Source organism: Cherax quadricarinatus, chromosome 43, assembly GCF_038502225.1.
Source record: "Cherax quadricarinatus isolate ZL_2023a chromosome 43, ASM3850222v1, whole genome shotgun sequence".
NCBI lineage: Eukaryota > Metazoa > Arthropoda > Malacostraca > Decapoda > Parastacidae > Cherax > Cherax quadricarinatus.
In genome coordinates, this window is record NC_091334.1 from 32,636,922 (window position 1) to 32,653,624 (window position 16,703).

Below are 16,703 nucleotides of genomic sequence, written 5' to 3' on the forward strand. Positions count from 1 at the left end.
CAGAAAAGCACTTGGTACCTGAGGTGTTGATGGAAGGGGATTCCCCTTCCAAACGGTAAATAATCCAATCTCTCTCCTTCTCCAGTCTTCCATACACTAAGAAGAATCACCAATACAGGTAAGTGTTATTCTGTTAATGTTTCATTCATCATGTGCCATTGTATTGTTTATGTACTACATCTATATTTCATGTAAAAAATTTTTGTTTTAATACTTCTGGGTGTCAGGAACGGATTAATTGTATTTACATTATTTATGGGGAAAATTGATTCGAAAATCGTCTATTTCGATAATAGTCCCACTTAGAGGAACGGATTATGGACGATAATTGAGGGACCACTGTACGTATAAAGATACACAACATATCCCTCCAAACTTTCAATATCCCAAACCCCTCCTTTAAAGTGTAGGCATTGTACTTCCCATTTCCAGGACTCAAGTCCAGCTAAATCTATAATAACTGGTTTCCCTGAATCCCTTCACTAAATATTACCCTGCTCATGCTCCAACAGCTCATTAGGTCCCAAATACCATTCGTCTCCATTCACTCCTATCTAACACGCTCATGCATGCTAGCTGGAAGTCCAAGCCCCTTGCCTACAAAACCACCTTCACCTCCTCCCTCCAACCTTTTAGAGGATAACCCCTACCCCGCCTTCCTTCCACTACAGATTTATACGCTCTCCATATTCTACTTTGATCCATTCTCTTTAAATGACCAAACCACCTCAACATCCCCTCTTCAGCCCTCTAACTAATACTTTTATTAACCCTTTCAGGGTCCGTCCCGTAGATCTACGGCTTTACGTTCAGGGTCCAAACCGTAGATCTACGTCATGAGCTCAGCTCACTCTGATAAACTGTGAGTGGTACATTTGGGCCTAGATATGAGAGAATACATCTGTGTGGTATGTGTGCACCACATAAAACAGATCCTGCAGCACACTGTGTATAATGAGAGGAAAAAACAAATCATGATTTTTTGATTAAAACAGCGACTTTGCAGTGTTTTTTCGTATGTTTTTTATAGTTTTATTTGCGATTTCTTGGTCTCATTTGATAGAATGGAAGACATATTACAGAAATAGAGATGATTTTGATTGGTTTTAGCACTGGAAATGGCTTGAAACTGAGCTCAAAGTAGCAGAAATGTTAAATTTTTGCCGATATTCAAGAGTAAACAAACGACCTCACACGTCTAATACACACCAGCTGGTGGGTCTAATATACATTCACAAATATGGTGATGATATTTATACAATTATTACAATATTGCATAACAGTAAATCTTCTATTTTTTGGTGTGAATAAAAATTCATTATGTGAATAAAAAATAAAAATGGAATTTATTTTTAAAGCCTCAAAACGTAACTAATGAACAGAGGAAATGTTAGTTTAGTTCCAGGAACACATACATTGTTTATTCTGGACCCTATTTTGAAATTGGAATATTTTGAACTTTGTGTTAAATTTGCCAAATTAACAATTTCCGATCACTTAAATTTGTAGTTGAAACAGTTGACTTGGTGATTTCTTGTGCTCAATCGATAGAATAGAAGTAATACTAGTGAAATAGCTAATAATTTGGTTGAATAGAATAATGTAATTGGCCTAAAATGGGAGTCAAAGTCGGCAAAATCGCCGATTCGTAAATATTGCTGACACATCAAAATTCGCGAGAGCATAATTTCGTCAATTTTCCATCAAGTTTCGTACTTTTTGTTTTATTACCTTCACAAAAAGATTTTCTACCATTTCATAAGAAAAAATAATTTTTTTTTTCAAAAATTCTTGGACACTGGGGCACCACTTCAGATTTGGGCCTTGGACCCTGAAGGGGTTAACTCCACACCTTCTCCTAATTTTCACACTCCGAATTTTCTGCATAATATTTACACCACACATTGCCCTTAGACAGGACATCTCCACTGCCTCCAACTGCCTCCTCACTGCAGCATTTACAACCCAAGCTTCTCACCCATATAAGAGTGTTGGTACCACTATACTTTCATACATTCCCTTCTTTGCCTCCATAGATAACATTTTTTTTTGTCTCTACATATACCTCAACACACCACTCACCTTTTTCCTTCATCAGTTCTATGATTAACCTCATCCTTGATAAATCCATCCGCTGACACATCAACTCCCAAATATCGAAAAACATTGACTTCTTCCATACTCCTCTCCAATTTGATATCCAATTTCGTCACCTTACTCTTTTCTATGTTCACTTTCAACTTTCTACCTTTACACACACTCCCAAACTCGTCCACTAACCTTTGCAATTTTTCTTTAGAATCTCCCATAAACACAGTATCATCAGCAAAAAGTAACTGTGTCAATTCCCATTTTGTATTTGATTCCCTATAATGTAATCCCACCCCTCTCCTGAGCACCCTAGCATTTACTTCTTTTACAACCCCTTCTAAAAATATATTAACCCTTTCGGGGTTGGAGCCGTACTAGTACGGCTTGCACACCAGGGTTGGTGCTGTACTAAAACTCATAAATTCTAGCTCCTTCAAATCTAGCGAGAGAAAGCTGGTAGGCCTACACATGAAAGAATGGGTCTATGTGGTCAGAGTGTATAAAAAAATCCTGCAGCACTCATTGCATAATGAGAAAAAAAAAATTCTGACCGTGTTTTTGGTTTAAAACAGCAACTTTGCAGTGTATTTTCTTATGCTATTTATGGTTGTATTCTAGTTTTCCTGGTTTCTTTTTATAAAATGGAAGACATATAACAGAAATTGAGATGGTTTTTATTGGTTTTACAATAAAAAGTACCTTGAAATTGAGCTCAAGTTAGCAAAAATGTTCGATTTTTGCCAAAGTTCAAAATTAAATAAATCAACCCGTGCATCCAATTCACGTCAACTAGTGAGTCTGATATTCTTTTACAAGTGTGCTGATATTATTTATACCATTTCTACACTAATGCAGTAGTCTGTATAACAGTAAATCTTCTATTTTTTGTGAGAATAAAAATTCAAAGTGGAAAACAAAAGAGATGTAAGAGGGGCCTGCGGATGTGACTAATGAACAGAGGAAATGTTATTTTAGTGCCAGGAATGTCTGTCTTGTTTATTCTTAACCCTATTTGGAAATTGGCATCTTTGAAAATTTGTGTGAAATTGGCAAAATTGCCATTTTCGGACCACTTTATTGGATAGTTGAAATCAGTAAATGGGTGGTTTCTTGTACTCATTCGATAGAAAAAAAATGGAGTTCTAGCAAAATAGTTATGATTTTTGTCGACTAGTACACTGAAATTGGCCGAAAATAGGGCTCAAAGTGGGCGATATCACCTTGAGTAAACATCGTCGAGACCGCTAACTTCGCGAGAGCATAATTCCGTAAGTTTTCCATCAAATTTCACACTTTTGGTGACATTATGATCAGGAAAAGATTCTCTATCATTTCATAAGATTTTTTTTTTTTTTTTTTCAAAAAAATTTCCGACCCAGAGAACAAGTTTAGGAGGGGGTCTGCCGACCCTGAAAGGGTTAAACAACCATGGTGACATAACACATTCCTGTCTAAGATCTACTTTTACCGGGAAGTAGTCTCCCTCTCTTCTACACACCCTAACCTGAGCCTCACTATCCTCATAAAAACTCTTAACAGCATTTAGTAACTTACCACCTATTCCATATACTTGCAACATCTGCCACATTGCTCCCCTGTCCACTCTATCATATGCCTTTTCTAAATCCATAAATGCAATGAAAACTTCCCTACTTTTATCTAAATACTGTTCACATACATGCTTCAATGTAAATACTTGATCTACACATCCCCTTCCCACTCTAAAACCTCCTTGCTCATGCACAATCTTACATTTTCTCTTTCCTCTAATTCTTTCAATAATAACCCTACCATACACTTTTCCTGGTATACTCAGTAAACTAATTCCTCTATAATTTTTACAGTCTCTTTTGTCCCCCTTCCCTTTATATAAAGGAACTATACATGCTCTCTGCAAATCCCTAGGTACCTTCCCCTCTTTCATACATTTATTAAACAAAAATACCAACCACTCTAACACTATATCCCCCCTTGCTTTCAACATTTCTGTCATGATCCCATCAGTTCCCACTGCTTTACCCACTGCCTCACGCACCTCCCACACACTCACATCTTGCTCTTTTTCACTCCTAAAAGATGGTATACTTCCCTGGCCAATGCATGATATTACCACCTCCCGTTCTTCGTCGACATTTAAAAGTTCCTCAAAATATTCTTGCCATCTACTCAATACCTCCATCTCCCCATCTACTAACTCCCCTACTCTGTTTTTAACTGGCAAATCCATTCTTTCCCTAGGCTTTCTTAACTTGTTTAACTGACTCCAAATTTTTTTCTTATTTTCCTTAAAATTCTTGACAGTGCCTCTCCCACCCTATCATCTGCTCTCCTTTTGCACTCTCACCACTCTCTTCACCTTTCTTTTACTCTCTATATACTCTTCTTTTATGACACTTCTGCTTCGTAAAAACCTCTCATAAGCTACATTTCTCTCTATCACACCCTTTACTTCATCATTCCACCAATCACTCCTCTTTCCTCCTGCACCTACCCTCCTATAACCACAAACTTCTGCCCCACATTCTAATACTGCATTTTTAAAACTATTCCAACCCTCTTCAACCCCCCCTTACTACTCATACTTGCACAAGCCCACCTTTCTGTCAATAGTTGCTTATATCTTACCCAAACTTCCTCCTCCCTTAGTTTATACACTTTCACCTCTCTCTTGTTGTTGCCATTTTCCTCTCGTCCCATCTGCCTCTTAATCTAAGTGTAGCTACAACTAAATAATGATCCGATATATCAGTTGCCCCTCTGTAAACATGTACATCCTGAAGCCTACCCATCAAGCTTTTATCCACCAATACATAATCTAACAAATTACTTTCATTACATGCTGTATCATACCTTGTATATTTATTTATCCTCCTCTTCATAAAATATGTATTACTTATTACCAAACCTCTTTCTTTACATAGCTCAATTAATGGCTCCCCATTTTCATTTACCCCTGGCACCCCAAATTTACCTACTACTCCCTCCACAACATTTTTACCCACTTCAGCATTGAAATCCCCAACCACAATTACTCTCACACTTGGTCCAAAATTCCTCACGCATTCACTCAACATTTCCAAAAATCTGTCTCTCTCTCTCTCCTCAGTTTTGTTTCACTTAAAGCCAGGACATCCAGCTTTTTCTCATTCATAACATCCACAATCATCTTTCTTATCATTCACACAACATCCACGCACATTCAGACTTCCCACTTTAACAATTTTCTTATTATTCTTTTTAGTAATCTTTACAGGAAAAGGGGTTACTAGCCCATTGTTCCCAGCATTTTAGTTGACTTTTACAACACGCATGGCTTACGGAGGAAAGATTCTTATTCCACTTCCCCATGGATATAAAAGGAAAAGTAATAAGAACAAGAACTATTAAGATAAAATTAAAGAAAACTCGGATGAGTGTCTATAAATAAATGTGTACATGTATGTGTAGTGTGACCTTAGTATAAGTAGAAGTAGCAAGACGTACCTGTAATCTTGTATATTTATGAGACAGACAAAAGACATCAGCAATCCTACCATTATGTAAAACAATTACAGGCTTTTGTTTTACACTCACTTGGCAGGATGGTAGTACCTCCCTGGGTGGTTGCTGTCTACCAACCTACTACTAAACATTAAAACAATTAAACATTGAAAACAATTAAAAAACAGAAAAACATTTCTTTATTAGCATCAATAATGTGTAAAATATAAATATCACTTGCCGCTGTTGGCATTTATTGATAATTTTTCACCAGCTGCAACACACCATAAAATAGTACGTTTTTTTTTTTTTAAGATTTCACTCATTTTAGTCTTATTCAATTCAGAAAAATGAACTCTACTAAACTGTAAGTTTTTTTTTTTTTTTTCTCAAAAATCTTCCTCCACACAGGAATTTTATTTTCCAGGTTCTCTCACAGTTAAAGGGGTTAAGGTAAGTAAGGTATGTACTGTATATACTTTTAGGCTCACTTAATATATGATAGTGTAAACATGTTATCAGGCTTTTATATGCATTTGAAAGTGAAAAAAGGACTTGAATAACTTTTTTTTATTATTATTATCACACTGGCCGATTCCCACCAAGGCAGGGTGGCCCGAAAAAGAAAAACTTTCACCATCATTCACTCCATCACTCTCTTCCCAGAAGGGTGCTTTACACTACAGTTTTTAAACTGCAACATTAACACCCCTTTTTCAGAGTGCAGGCACTGTACTTCCCATCTCCAGGACTCAAGTCCTGCCTGCCGGTTTCCCTGAACCCCTTCATAAATGTTACTTTGCTCACACTCCAACAGCACTTCAACCATTAAAAACCATTTGTCTCCATTCACTCCTATCAAACATGCTCACGCATGCCTGCTGGAAGTCCAAGCCCCTCGCACACAAAACCACCTTTACCCCCTCCCTCCAACCTTTCCTAGGCCGACCCCTACCCCGCCTTCCTTCCACTACAGACTGATAAACTCTTGAAGTCACTCTGTTTCGCTCCATTCTCTCTACATGTCCGAACCACCTCAACAACCCTTCCTCAACCCTCTGGACAACAGTTTTGGTAATCCCGCACCTCCTCCTAACTTCCAAACTGCGAATTCTCTGCATTATATTCACACCACACATTGCTCTCAGACATGACATCTCCACTGCCTCCAGCCTTCTCCTCGCTGCAACATTCATCACCCATGCTTCACACCCATATAAGAGCGTTGGTAAAACTATACTCTCATACATTCCCCTCTTTGCCTCCAAGGACAAAATTCTTTGTCTCCACAGACTCCTAAGTGCACCACTCACCCTTTTCCCCTCATCAATTCTATGATTCACCATCTTTTATAGACCCATCCGCTGACACGTCCACTCCCAAATATCTGAATACATTCACCTCCTCCATACTCTCTCCCTCCAATCTGATATCCAATCTTTCATCACCTAATCTTTTTGTTATCCTCATAACCTTACTCTTTCCTGTATTCACTTTTAATTTTCTTATTTTGCACACCCTACCAAATTCATCCACCAATCTCTGCAATTTCTCTTCAGAATCTCCCAAAAGCACAGTGTCATCAGCAAAGAGCAACTGTGACAACTCCCGCTTTGTGTGATTCTTTATCTTTTAACTCCACGCCTCTTGCCAAGACCCTCGCATTTACTTCTCTTACAACCCCATCTATAAATATATTAAACAACCACGGTGACATCACACATCCTCGTCTAAGGCCTACTTTTACTGGGAAATAATTTCCCTCTTTCCTATGTACTCTAACTTGAGCCTCACTATCCTCGTAAAAACTCTTCACTGCTTTCAGTAACCTACCTCCTACACCATACACCTGCAACATCTGCCACATTGCCCCCCTATCCACCCTGTCATACACCTTTTCCAAATCCATAAATGCCACAAAGACCTCTTTAGCCTTATCTAAATACTGTTCACTTATATGTTTCACTGTAAACACCTGGTCCACACACCCCCTACCTTTCCTAAAGCCTCCTTGTTCATCTGCTATCCTATTCTCCATCTTACTCTTAATTCTTTCAATAATAACTCTACCATACACTTTACCAGGTATACTCAACAGACTTATCCCCCTATAATTTTTGCACTCTCTTTTGTCCCCTTTGCCTTTATACAAAGGAACTATGCATGCTCTCTGCCAATCCCTAGGTACCTTACCCTCTTCCATACATTTATTAAATAATTGCACCAACCACTCCAAAACTATATCCCCACCTGCTTTTAACATTTCTATCTTTATCCCATCAATCCCGGCTGCCTTATCCCCTTTCATTTTACCTACTGCCTCACTAACTTCCCCCACACTCACAACTGGCTCTTCCTCACTCCTACAAGATGTTTTTCCTCCTTTCCCTATACACGAAATCACAGCTTCCCTATCTTCATCAACATTTAACAATTCCTCAAAATATTCCCTCCATCTTCCCAATACCTCTAACTCTCCATTTAATAACTCTCCTCTCCTATTTTTAACTGACAAATCCATTTGTTCTCTAGGCTTCCTTAACTTGTTAATCTCACTCCAAAACTTTTTCTTATTTTCAACAAAATTTGTTGATAACATCTCACCCACTCTCTCATTTGCTCTCTTTTTACATTGCTTCACCACTCTCTTAACCTCTCTTTTTCTCCATATACTCTTACCTCCTTGCATCACTTCTACTTTGTAAAAACTTCTCATATGCTAACTTTTTCTCCCTTACTGCTCTCTTTACATCATCATTCCACCAATCGCTCTTCTTCCCTCCCGCACCCACTTTCCTGTAACCACAAACTTCTGATGAACACTTAACACTACATTTTTAAACCTACCCCATACCTCTTCGACCCCATTGCCTATGCTCTCATTAGCCCATCTATCCTCCAATAGCTGTTTATATCTTACCCTAACTGCCTCCTCTTTTAGTTTATAAACCTTCACCTCTCTCTTCCCTGATGCTTCTATTCTCCTTGTATCCCATCTGCCTTTTACTCTGTGTAGCTACAACTAGAAAGTGATCTGATATATCTGTGGCCCCTCTATAAACATGTACATCCTGAAGTCTACTCAACAGTCTTTTATCTACCAATACATAATCCAACAAACTACTGTCATTTCGCCCTCTTTTTCTTAAAATATGTATTACCTATAACTAAACCCCTTTCTATACAAAGTTCAATCAAAGGGCTCCCATTATCATTTACACCTGGCACCCCAAACTTACCTACCACACCCTCTCTAAAAGTTTCTCCTACTTTAGCATTCAGATCCACTACCACAATCACTCTCTCACTTGGTTCAAAGGCTCCTATACATTCACTTAACATCTCCCAAAATCTCTCTCTCTCCTCTACATTCCTCTCTTCTCCAAGTGCATACTCGCTTATTATGACCCACTTTTCACATCCAACCTTTACTTTAATCCACATAATTCTTGAATTTACACATTCATATTCTCTTTTCTCCTTCCATAACTGATTCTTCAACATTACTGCTACCCCTTCCTTTGCTCTAACTCTCTCAGATACTCCAGATTTAATCCCATTTATTTCCCCCCACTGAAACTATAGACCAATATCTAACTTACCACTGCTCTCTAAAATCTTTGAAAAATTAATTCATAGACGGATCTATTCCTACCTTGTTTCACACAACATATTAAACCCTTGTCAGTTTGGATTCAGAAATAATAAAAGCACAAATGACGCTATCATACACATGCTAGAACTAATATATACCGCACTTGAAAAGAAAGAAGTCCCGCCGGGCATTTTCATTGATTTACGTAAAGCTTTCGATACAGTCAACCATGAACTACTGTACTCCAAATTAATGCACTGTGGTGTCAGAGGCCACTCCCTCAACTACCTAAAGTCATACCTTAATAACAGAACTCAATATGTGTATGCAAATGATGCAAACTCCTCCACCCAACCAATCACAGTAGGAGTCCCACAAGGAAGCGTCCTTGGACCACTCCTCTTTCTCATCTACATCAATGATCTACCGAACGCATCACAACTACTCAAACCCATATTATTTGCAGATGACACTACATATGTATTTTCCCACCCAAACGCAGTCATACTAGCAAACACAGTCAATGCTGATTTACAGAAAATATCTGCCTGGATGATGACTAACAAACTTATCCTGAACACTGATAAAACCTATTTCATTCAGTTTGGAAACAAAGCTGCAAATGATCCAATTAACATAACGCTAAATGGATCATCAGTCACAAGACTCGCAGAGGGAAAATTCCTAGGTATCCATCTTGACAGTAGCCTTAAGTTCCGGACACACATACAACAAATCACCAAGAAAATCTCCAAGACTGTAGGCATACTATCAAAGATAAGGTACTACTTTCCACAATCAGCTCTCCTGGCACTGTACCATTCACGCATATACCCTTATCTTACATATGGAATTTGTGCATGGGGATCAACAACATCCAATCACCTAAAACCCCTAATAACCCAGCAAAAGGCAGCAGTAAGAATGTTAACAAATTCCCACTCCCGCCAGCATACTCCACCAATTTTCAAAAGTCTGAATCTGCTCACCATTAAGAACATCCATACTTATTCATGTGCCTACTACATACACAGAACAATACATGCAAATATAAACCCTCCACTCAAACTTCTCCTCACCAACCTAAACAGGACACATGACCACAACACAAGACACAGATCTCTTTTTGATATACCTTGTGTCCATATCACACTGTGTAAAAACTCTATGCACATAAAGGGCCCCAAAATATGGAATTCATTACCAGAAGATATTAAAGTAACACAGTCTGAAAATCAATTTAAGACTCTTCTGAAAAGCCACTTAATCACCCTAGACTAAATGCTAAATACTCAGTATACATTTCCTCACCTATGTACTCCCACATCATAACTGATACAATCACATTGAACCTTTTATCCATTGTTGACAGGAATATAATCGAATCATTGTTTTTCACAAAAGCATTTTAGAATATAAATACGTATATCTTTGTATTATACAAATTTTGATTCATTTATAATTTAATATTCTACTGTACAACTATGAAATAATTACTTTCCTACTGTACAGCTATGATACACTACTTCTTACTATTAAGTAGACTGTAAGCCAATAATGTTAAGTTGGCCCATAATGCCAAGGCATAATAGAGGCTCTTTGTATTGCAACCCGCTATTGTATATACACAATCTCAATGTACTGTTTGCAGAGACATTAAATAAATAAACTTTACAGCAGTTGTTGGTATGAGTGGGGCCCTACTGTACCCCAGAACCTAACTTGCTGTATAAGTATAAGCTGTATAAGCAGTCATAGTACTAGGGGGAGAGAACACAACTTTGGCCAGGCTTCAAACACCTTTTATTGTACAGCAATAAAGGAATGGAACAGACTGCCTGCACATGTCAAAGCCAGTCTTAGCATGAACCAGTTCAAGAAGAGTGCCAAAAGGTGTCTGATGAATGTAGCTACAGAAAGGGAGGGGAATGATTTTTTATTTTTTAGCTAACACGGGTCTAATTTTACCTTATTCCTAGTAATGACCCTCGTATTGTAGATAGTCTTAATGACCCTCGTGTAGTAGATAATCTTTTTAGTATGATAATAAGATGTTATCTTCATTATAGAATAATAATAAGATATAACCTTTATATTATAATAAGGTAAAAGGACCCCAATAGAAATAAGTCACTCTGACTGTTTTGGTTATCCTAGGTTCTCTACACATATGCTGCTGTGTATGATAATCTATGTAACTGTATTTGTGTATATCTGAATAAACTTATTTAAGTGGGGCCCTACAGTAGCCTGGAACCTAACTTGCTGTATAGGTGCGGCCCTACAGTAGCCTGGAACCTAACCTGATGTGTAAGAGGGGCCCTACAGTAGCCAGGAAGCTAACCTGCTGTATAAGAGGGGCCCTACAGTAGCCTGGAACCTTAGTAACCTGCTGTATAAGTGGGGTTCTCCTGTACTTTTAGAGTATAGTGCTTGACTGACAAGTTAAATATAATTCTCTTACCTAGAATATAATTCCTTTCATTGCCAAGGTTGTGTATGAGCCATTATGAGTCGAAAGGTCTTTCTGGATCTAAGTCCTGTTATGTTAACCACATACATGAGTGTTAATGATTGAGATTACTTTGTACACAGAACACTGCACTGGAGGTTCAGGCTGAGGAGGCTCGAGACAAGGAGGCTCGTGTGTCCAGTGCCTTGGATCAGAACCTGGAGATGCAGAAGCTCCTCAGAGATGAGCTGATGAAGAAGTCTGAGGAGATCAGCTTCCACACGACCACCATCGATGGCCAGGACCGCCACATAACCTACCTGAAGGCCGAGTTAGCTGCCATGAGGGTGAAGCTCGCTCAGCATGACCAGGCTGAGGACAACCACTATGAAACAATTCAGAAGCTGGAGCTTCAAGTGGAGGAACTGCAGCAACATGTTCAACATCTGCAACATCAGGTATTGTTGTCTGCCTCAGTTGTTAAAAAAGAACATAAGAATGAAGGAACACTGCAGTAGGGCTATTAGCCCTTGCTAGGCAGGTCCAACTCTCACCCACTCATGTACCTGTCCAAGTTATATTTAACCCTTTGAGGGGTCCATACCCCCAATCTGAAAATTTCCCACAGGATCCATGAATTTAAAAAAAAAAAAAAAAAATTTTTCTTATGAAATGGTAGAGACTTTTTCTGAAGGTAATAAAACAAAAAGTACAAAATTTGATTAAAAATTAATTTCCCTCCCACAAATTTTCCCTTGTCAGCAATATTTACACATTGGTAATTTTGCCCACTTTGAGTCCTATTTTTGGCCAATTACATTGTTCCATTAGACCAAATTCTTAGCTATTTCACTAGTATGTTCTCCATTTTATCTATTGAGCACAAGAAATTGCCCAATCAACTATTTAACCCTTTCAGGGTCGAGAGGCCCTCTCCTAAACTTGTTCTCAGGGTCGAAAATTTTTCGGAAAAAAAAAAAAAGGATTTTTTCTTATGAAATGATAGAGAATCTTTTCCCCGATCATAATGACACCAAAAGTATGAAATTTGATGGAGAACTTACGGAATTATGCTCTCGCGAAGTTAGCGGTGTCGCCAATGTTTACGCATCGGCGATTCCTCCCACTTTGAGTCCTGTTTTTGGCCAATTCCTGTGTACTAGTCGACAAAAAATCATATTTATTTTGCTAGAACTCCATTTTTTCCATCGAATGAGTACAAGAAACCACCCATTTACCAATTTCAACTATCCAATAAAGTGGTTAGAAATTGGCAATTTTGCCAATTTCACACAAATTTCAGAAGATGCCAATTTCCAAATAGGGTCCAGAATAAACAAGAAATACATTCCTGGCACTAAAATAACAAGTTCTCTGTTCGTTAGTCACATCCCCAGGCCCCTCTTATATTTCTTTGGATTTCCACTTTGAATTTTTATTCTTACAAAAAGAAAAATAAGATTTACTGTTATACAGACTACTGCATTAGTGTAGAAATGGTATAAATAATATCAGCGCACCTGTGAAAGAATATTAGACTCACCAGTTGATGTGTATTGGACGCTTGGCATGATTTGTTTGCTTTTGAACTTTGGTAAAAATCAAACATTTCTGCTACTTGGAGCTCAATTTCAAGGTACTTTTCATTGTAAAACCAGTCAGAATCATCTCTATTTCAGTAATATGTCTTCCATTGTATAAAATGAGACCAAGAAAACTAGAATACAACAATAAATACCATACGAAAATACAGTGCAAAGTCGTTGTTTTAATCCAAAAACACGGTCAAAGTTTTTTTTTTCTCATTACGCACTGTGTGCTGCAGGATTTTTTTTATACTGCACACACTGACCACATAGACCCATTCTTACGTATGTAGGCCTACCAGCATTCTCTCGATAGATTTGAGGGCGCTAGAGTTTTGGCGTACTAGTACATCAAAAACCCTGGGTCGTAAGATGTACTAGTACATCTGAAACCCCCAAAGGGTTAAGGGTTAACTCTTCAGCTTATGTATCTATCAGTTCATTTAACCCCTTGACTGTCGCAACCCCCTATCCTCAGGTGTCTCCTGGTGTCACAAAATTTAAAAAAATATTTTTTTTTTTTTTAAATGATAGAGAATCTTTTCCCGATTGTAATGACACCAAAAAAAAAACGAAATTTGATGGAAAACTGACAGAATTACGCTCTCGTGAAGTTAGCAACCTCGGCGATATTTACAAATCGGCGATTTCGCCCACTTTGAGCCCTATTTTTGGCTAATTCCATTGTTCCAGTCAACCAAACTCATAGCTGTTTCTTTAGAACTCCATTTTTTCTATCGATTGAGTAAGAGAAACTGCCCATTTACCAATTTCAACTACCCAATTACGTGGCCAGAAATTTGCAATTTGGCCAATTTCACGAAAATTAAAAAAATGACAATTTCAAAAAAAGGTCCAGAATGAACAATGCAGACATTCCTGGCTCTAAAATAACATTTTCTTTGATCATCAGTCACGTCTTCAGGCCCCTCTGATATTACTCTTGCTTTCTATTTTGAATTTTTATTCAAACAAAAAATAGAAGATTTACTGTTATGCAGACTACTCCAATACTGTAATAATTGTACAAATAATGTCAACCCATTCATGACTGCATAATAGAATGGCTAGTTGGACATTTATTGGACAATGACATCATTATTTTACTTTTGAACATCGGCAAAAATCAAACATTTCCCCTACTTTGAGCTCCATTTCCAGGTTCTTTTTATAGTAAACCCAATCAAAATCACCTCTATTTTTATAATATGCTTTCCATTCTATCAAATGAGACCAAGAAAATGAGAATGCAACCATAAATACTATATGAAAGTAGACCACAAAGTCGGTATTTTAATTAAAAACAAACGGTCCAAGTTTTTTTTCTCATTATGCACTGCATGCTCTAGGATTTTTTTTTATGGTGCACACTGACCACACAGACCCATTCTCTCACATGTGGGCCTATCAGCTTTCTCCTGCTTGATTTGAAGCCACTAGAATTTGAGTATTTATACATCAAACACGGTACCTCGTAAGACTTACATATACGACCAAAACCGTCAAAGCGTTAATCTATCTATCTTTCAACACACCGGCCATATCCCACCGAGGCGGGGTGGCCCAAAAGGAAAAACGAAAGTTTCTCCTTTTACATTTAGTAATATATACAGGAGAAGAGGTTACTAGCCCCTTGCTCCTACTATTTTTATTATACGTACTATTATATTATTATTTATTATACTATTATTATATATTATTATTATTATTACAATATAAATAATTTGTAATTTTAACTCGCACAAAAAATAGAAGATTTACTGTTATGCAGACTACTGCATATTGGAATGGACACGTCATTTGTTTACTCTTGAACATAGCCAAGGAATCGAACATTTCTCTTACGTTGAGCTCATTTTCAAGGTACTTTTCGTTATGAAAGCAGTGAAAATCATATCTATTTCTGTAATATATCTTCCAATCTATCCAACGAGACCAAAAAAACGAGAATACAACCATAAAAACACACGAAAATACCGCTAAGGGGTGGCTATTTGCTGAGAAGTGAACTCTATTATTTATGCCCCAGTTTCTTTAATTTTTGGTGTACGTTAAAAAGCATCTTTCCATCATACATTTCCCAAGTTTCAATAAGATAGTCCAACAAACAAACGAGATCCAATTCTCTAGATCAAGAGCAAGAGCCCCTCACCAGCGTCAAGGAACCTCCCTTGAGGTCTGCTCGCTTATGGAAATTTCGCTCGTGTATGGAAGTAAAAAATCAACCCATCGACTGCTTCTATTTGGAAAAACTCGCATGTGGATGCGCTCGCAAGTAGAGGTTCCACTGTATTCCAATTTCAAAATAGGGTCCAGAACAGGCATTCCTGGCACTAAAATAGCATTTCCTCTGTTTATTAGTTAAGTTTCCAGGCTTTACTGATGAATTCTGTTTTTGTTATTCACATAAAGAATTTTCAGGAGAAAATGTATCTTCTCTAAGAGCACAATGAATAACATCACTTACCAATAATCTATGATCACTGGTGTCAAATACGTACAGCAGAAAACTCCAGCAAAATTAAGTGGCATTTCCCGAACAAGTGTTAAGTACCAGATCCTTATTACTTTTACACAAAACTGCATCTTTTTAAATTAACCCTTTGAGGGTCCGTGCCGTAGATCTACGGCTATAAGTTGAGGGTCCAAGCCGTAGATCTACACCATGAGCTCAGCTCACTCTGATAAGCTGTGAGTGGTAAATTTGTGTCTAGATATGAGAGAATACATCTATGTGGTATGTGTGCACCACATAAAACAAATCCTGCAGCACAGTGCGTAATGAGAGAAAAAACTGAGGCCGTAATTTTCGGTTAAAACAGTGACTTTGCAGTGTTTTTTCGTATGTTTTTTTATAGTTGTATTTGCGATTTCTTTGTCTCATTTGATAGAATGGAAGATATATACCAATTTCTGATCACTTTATTTTGTAGTTGAAACAGTTGACTTGGCGATTTCTTGTGCTCAATCGATAGAATAGAAGTAATACTCATGAAATAGCTAAGAATTTGGTTGACTGGTCAGCAAAATCGCCAATGCGTAAATATCGCTGACACGTCAAAATTTGCAAGAGCATAATTTTGTCAATTTTCCATCAAATTTTGTACTTTTTGTTTTATTACCTTCAGAAAAAGATTCTCTACCATTTCATAAGAAAAAACTATTTTTTGAAAATTTTTTGGACACTGGTGTGCACTTAGAAATTTGGCCTTTGGACCCTGAAAGGGTTAAATAGTCAATAGGTACACTGAACACAATAAAACAATACTCCACTCTTGAAAAGAAAACTATTGATAAAAAATATGACATTTCATCAATTTAGAAAGTTACGTAAGATTTGAAGCAACAATAGTTTGAATGTTTTCTGAATGAAGTGAAAGCTTATTGAAAAGTAGATGAATGAAAGCCTCTTCACTGACTGGAAAACATTCACTTTAAAAATAAAGATTAAATCAACACAGTTATAAAAGAAGCAGTACTATCATATGTGGACAAAATT

The 16,703-nt window shown here is 37.5% G+C and overlaps 1 protein-coding gene across 1 annotated transcript in view; it reads left to right on the forward strand.

Annotated features, from left to right (window-relative positions):
- LOC128705976 (golgin subfamily B member 1-like) overlaps positions 1 to 16,703 on the forward strand; it is a 120,442-nt gene that overhangs the window by 43,076 nt on the left and 60,663 nt on the right. Inside the window, exon 4 of the mRNA XM_070093845.1 lies at positions 11,762 to 12,076. Coding sequence (XP_069949946.1) covers positions 11,762 to 12,076 — 315 coding nt within the window. The remainder of the gene's footprint in view (positions 1 to 11,761; positions 12,077 to 16,703) is intronic.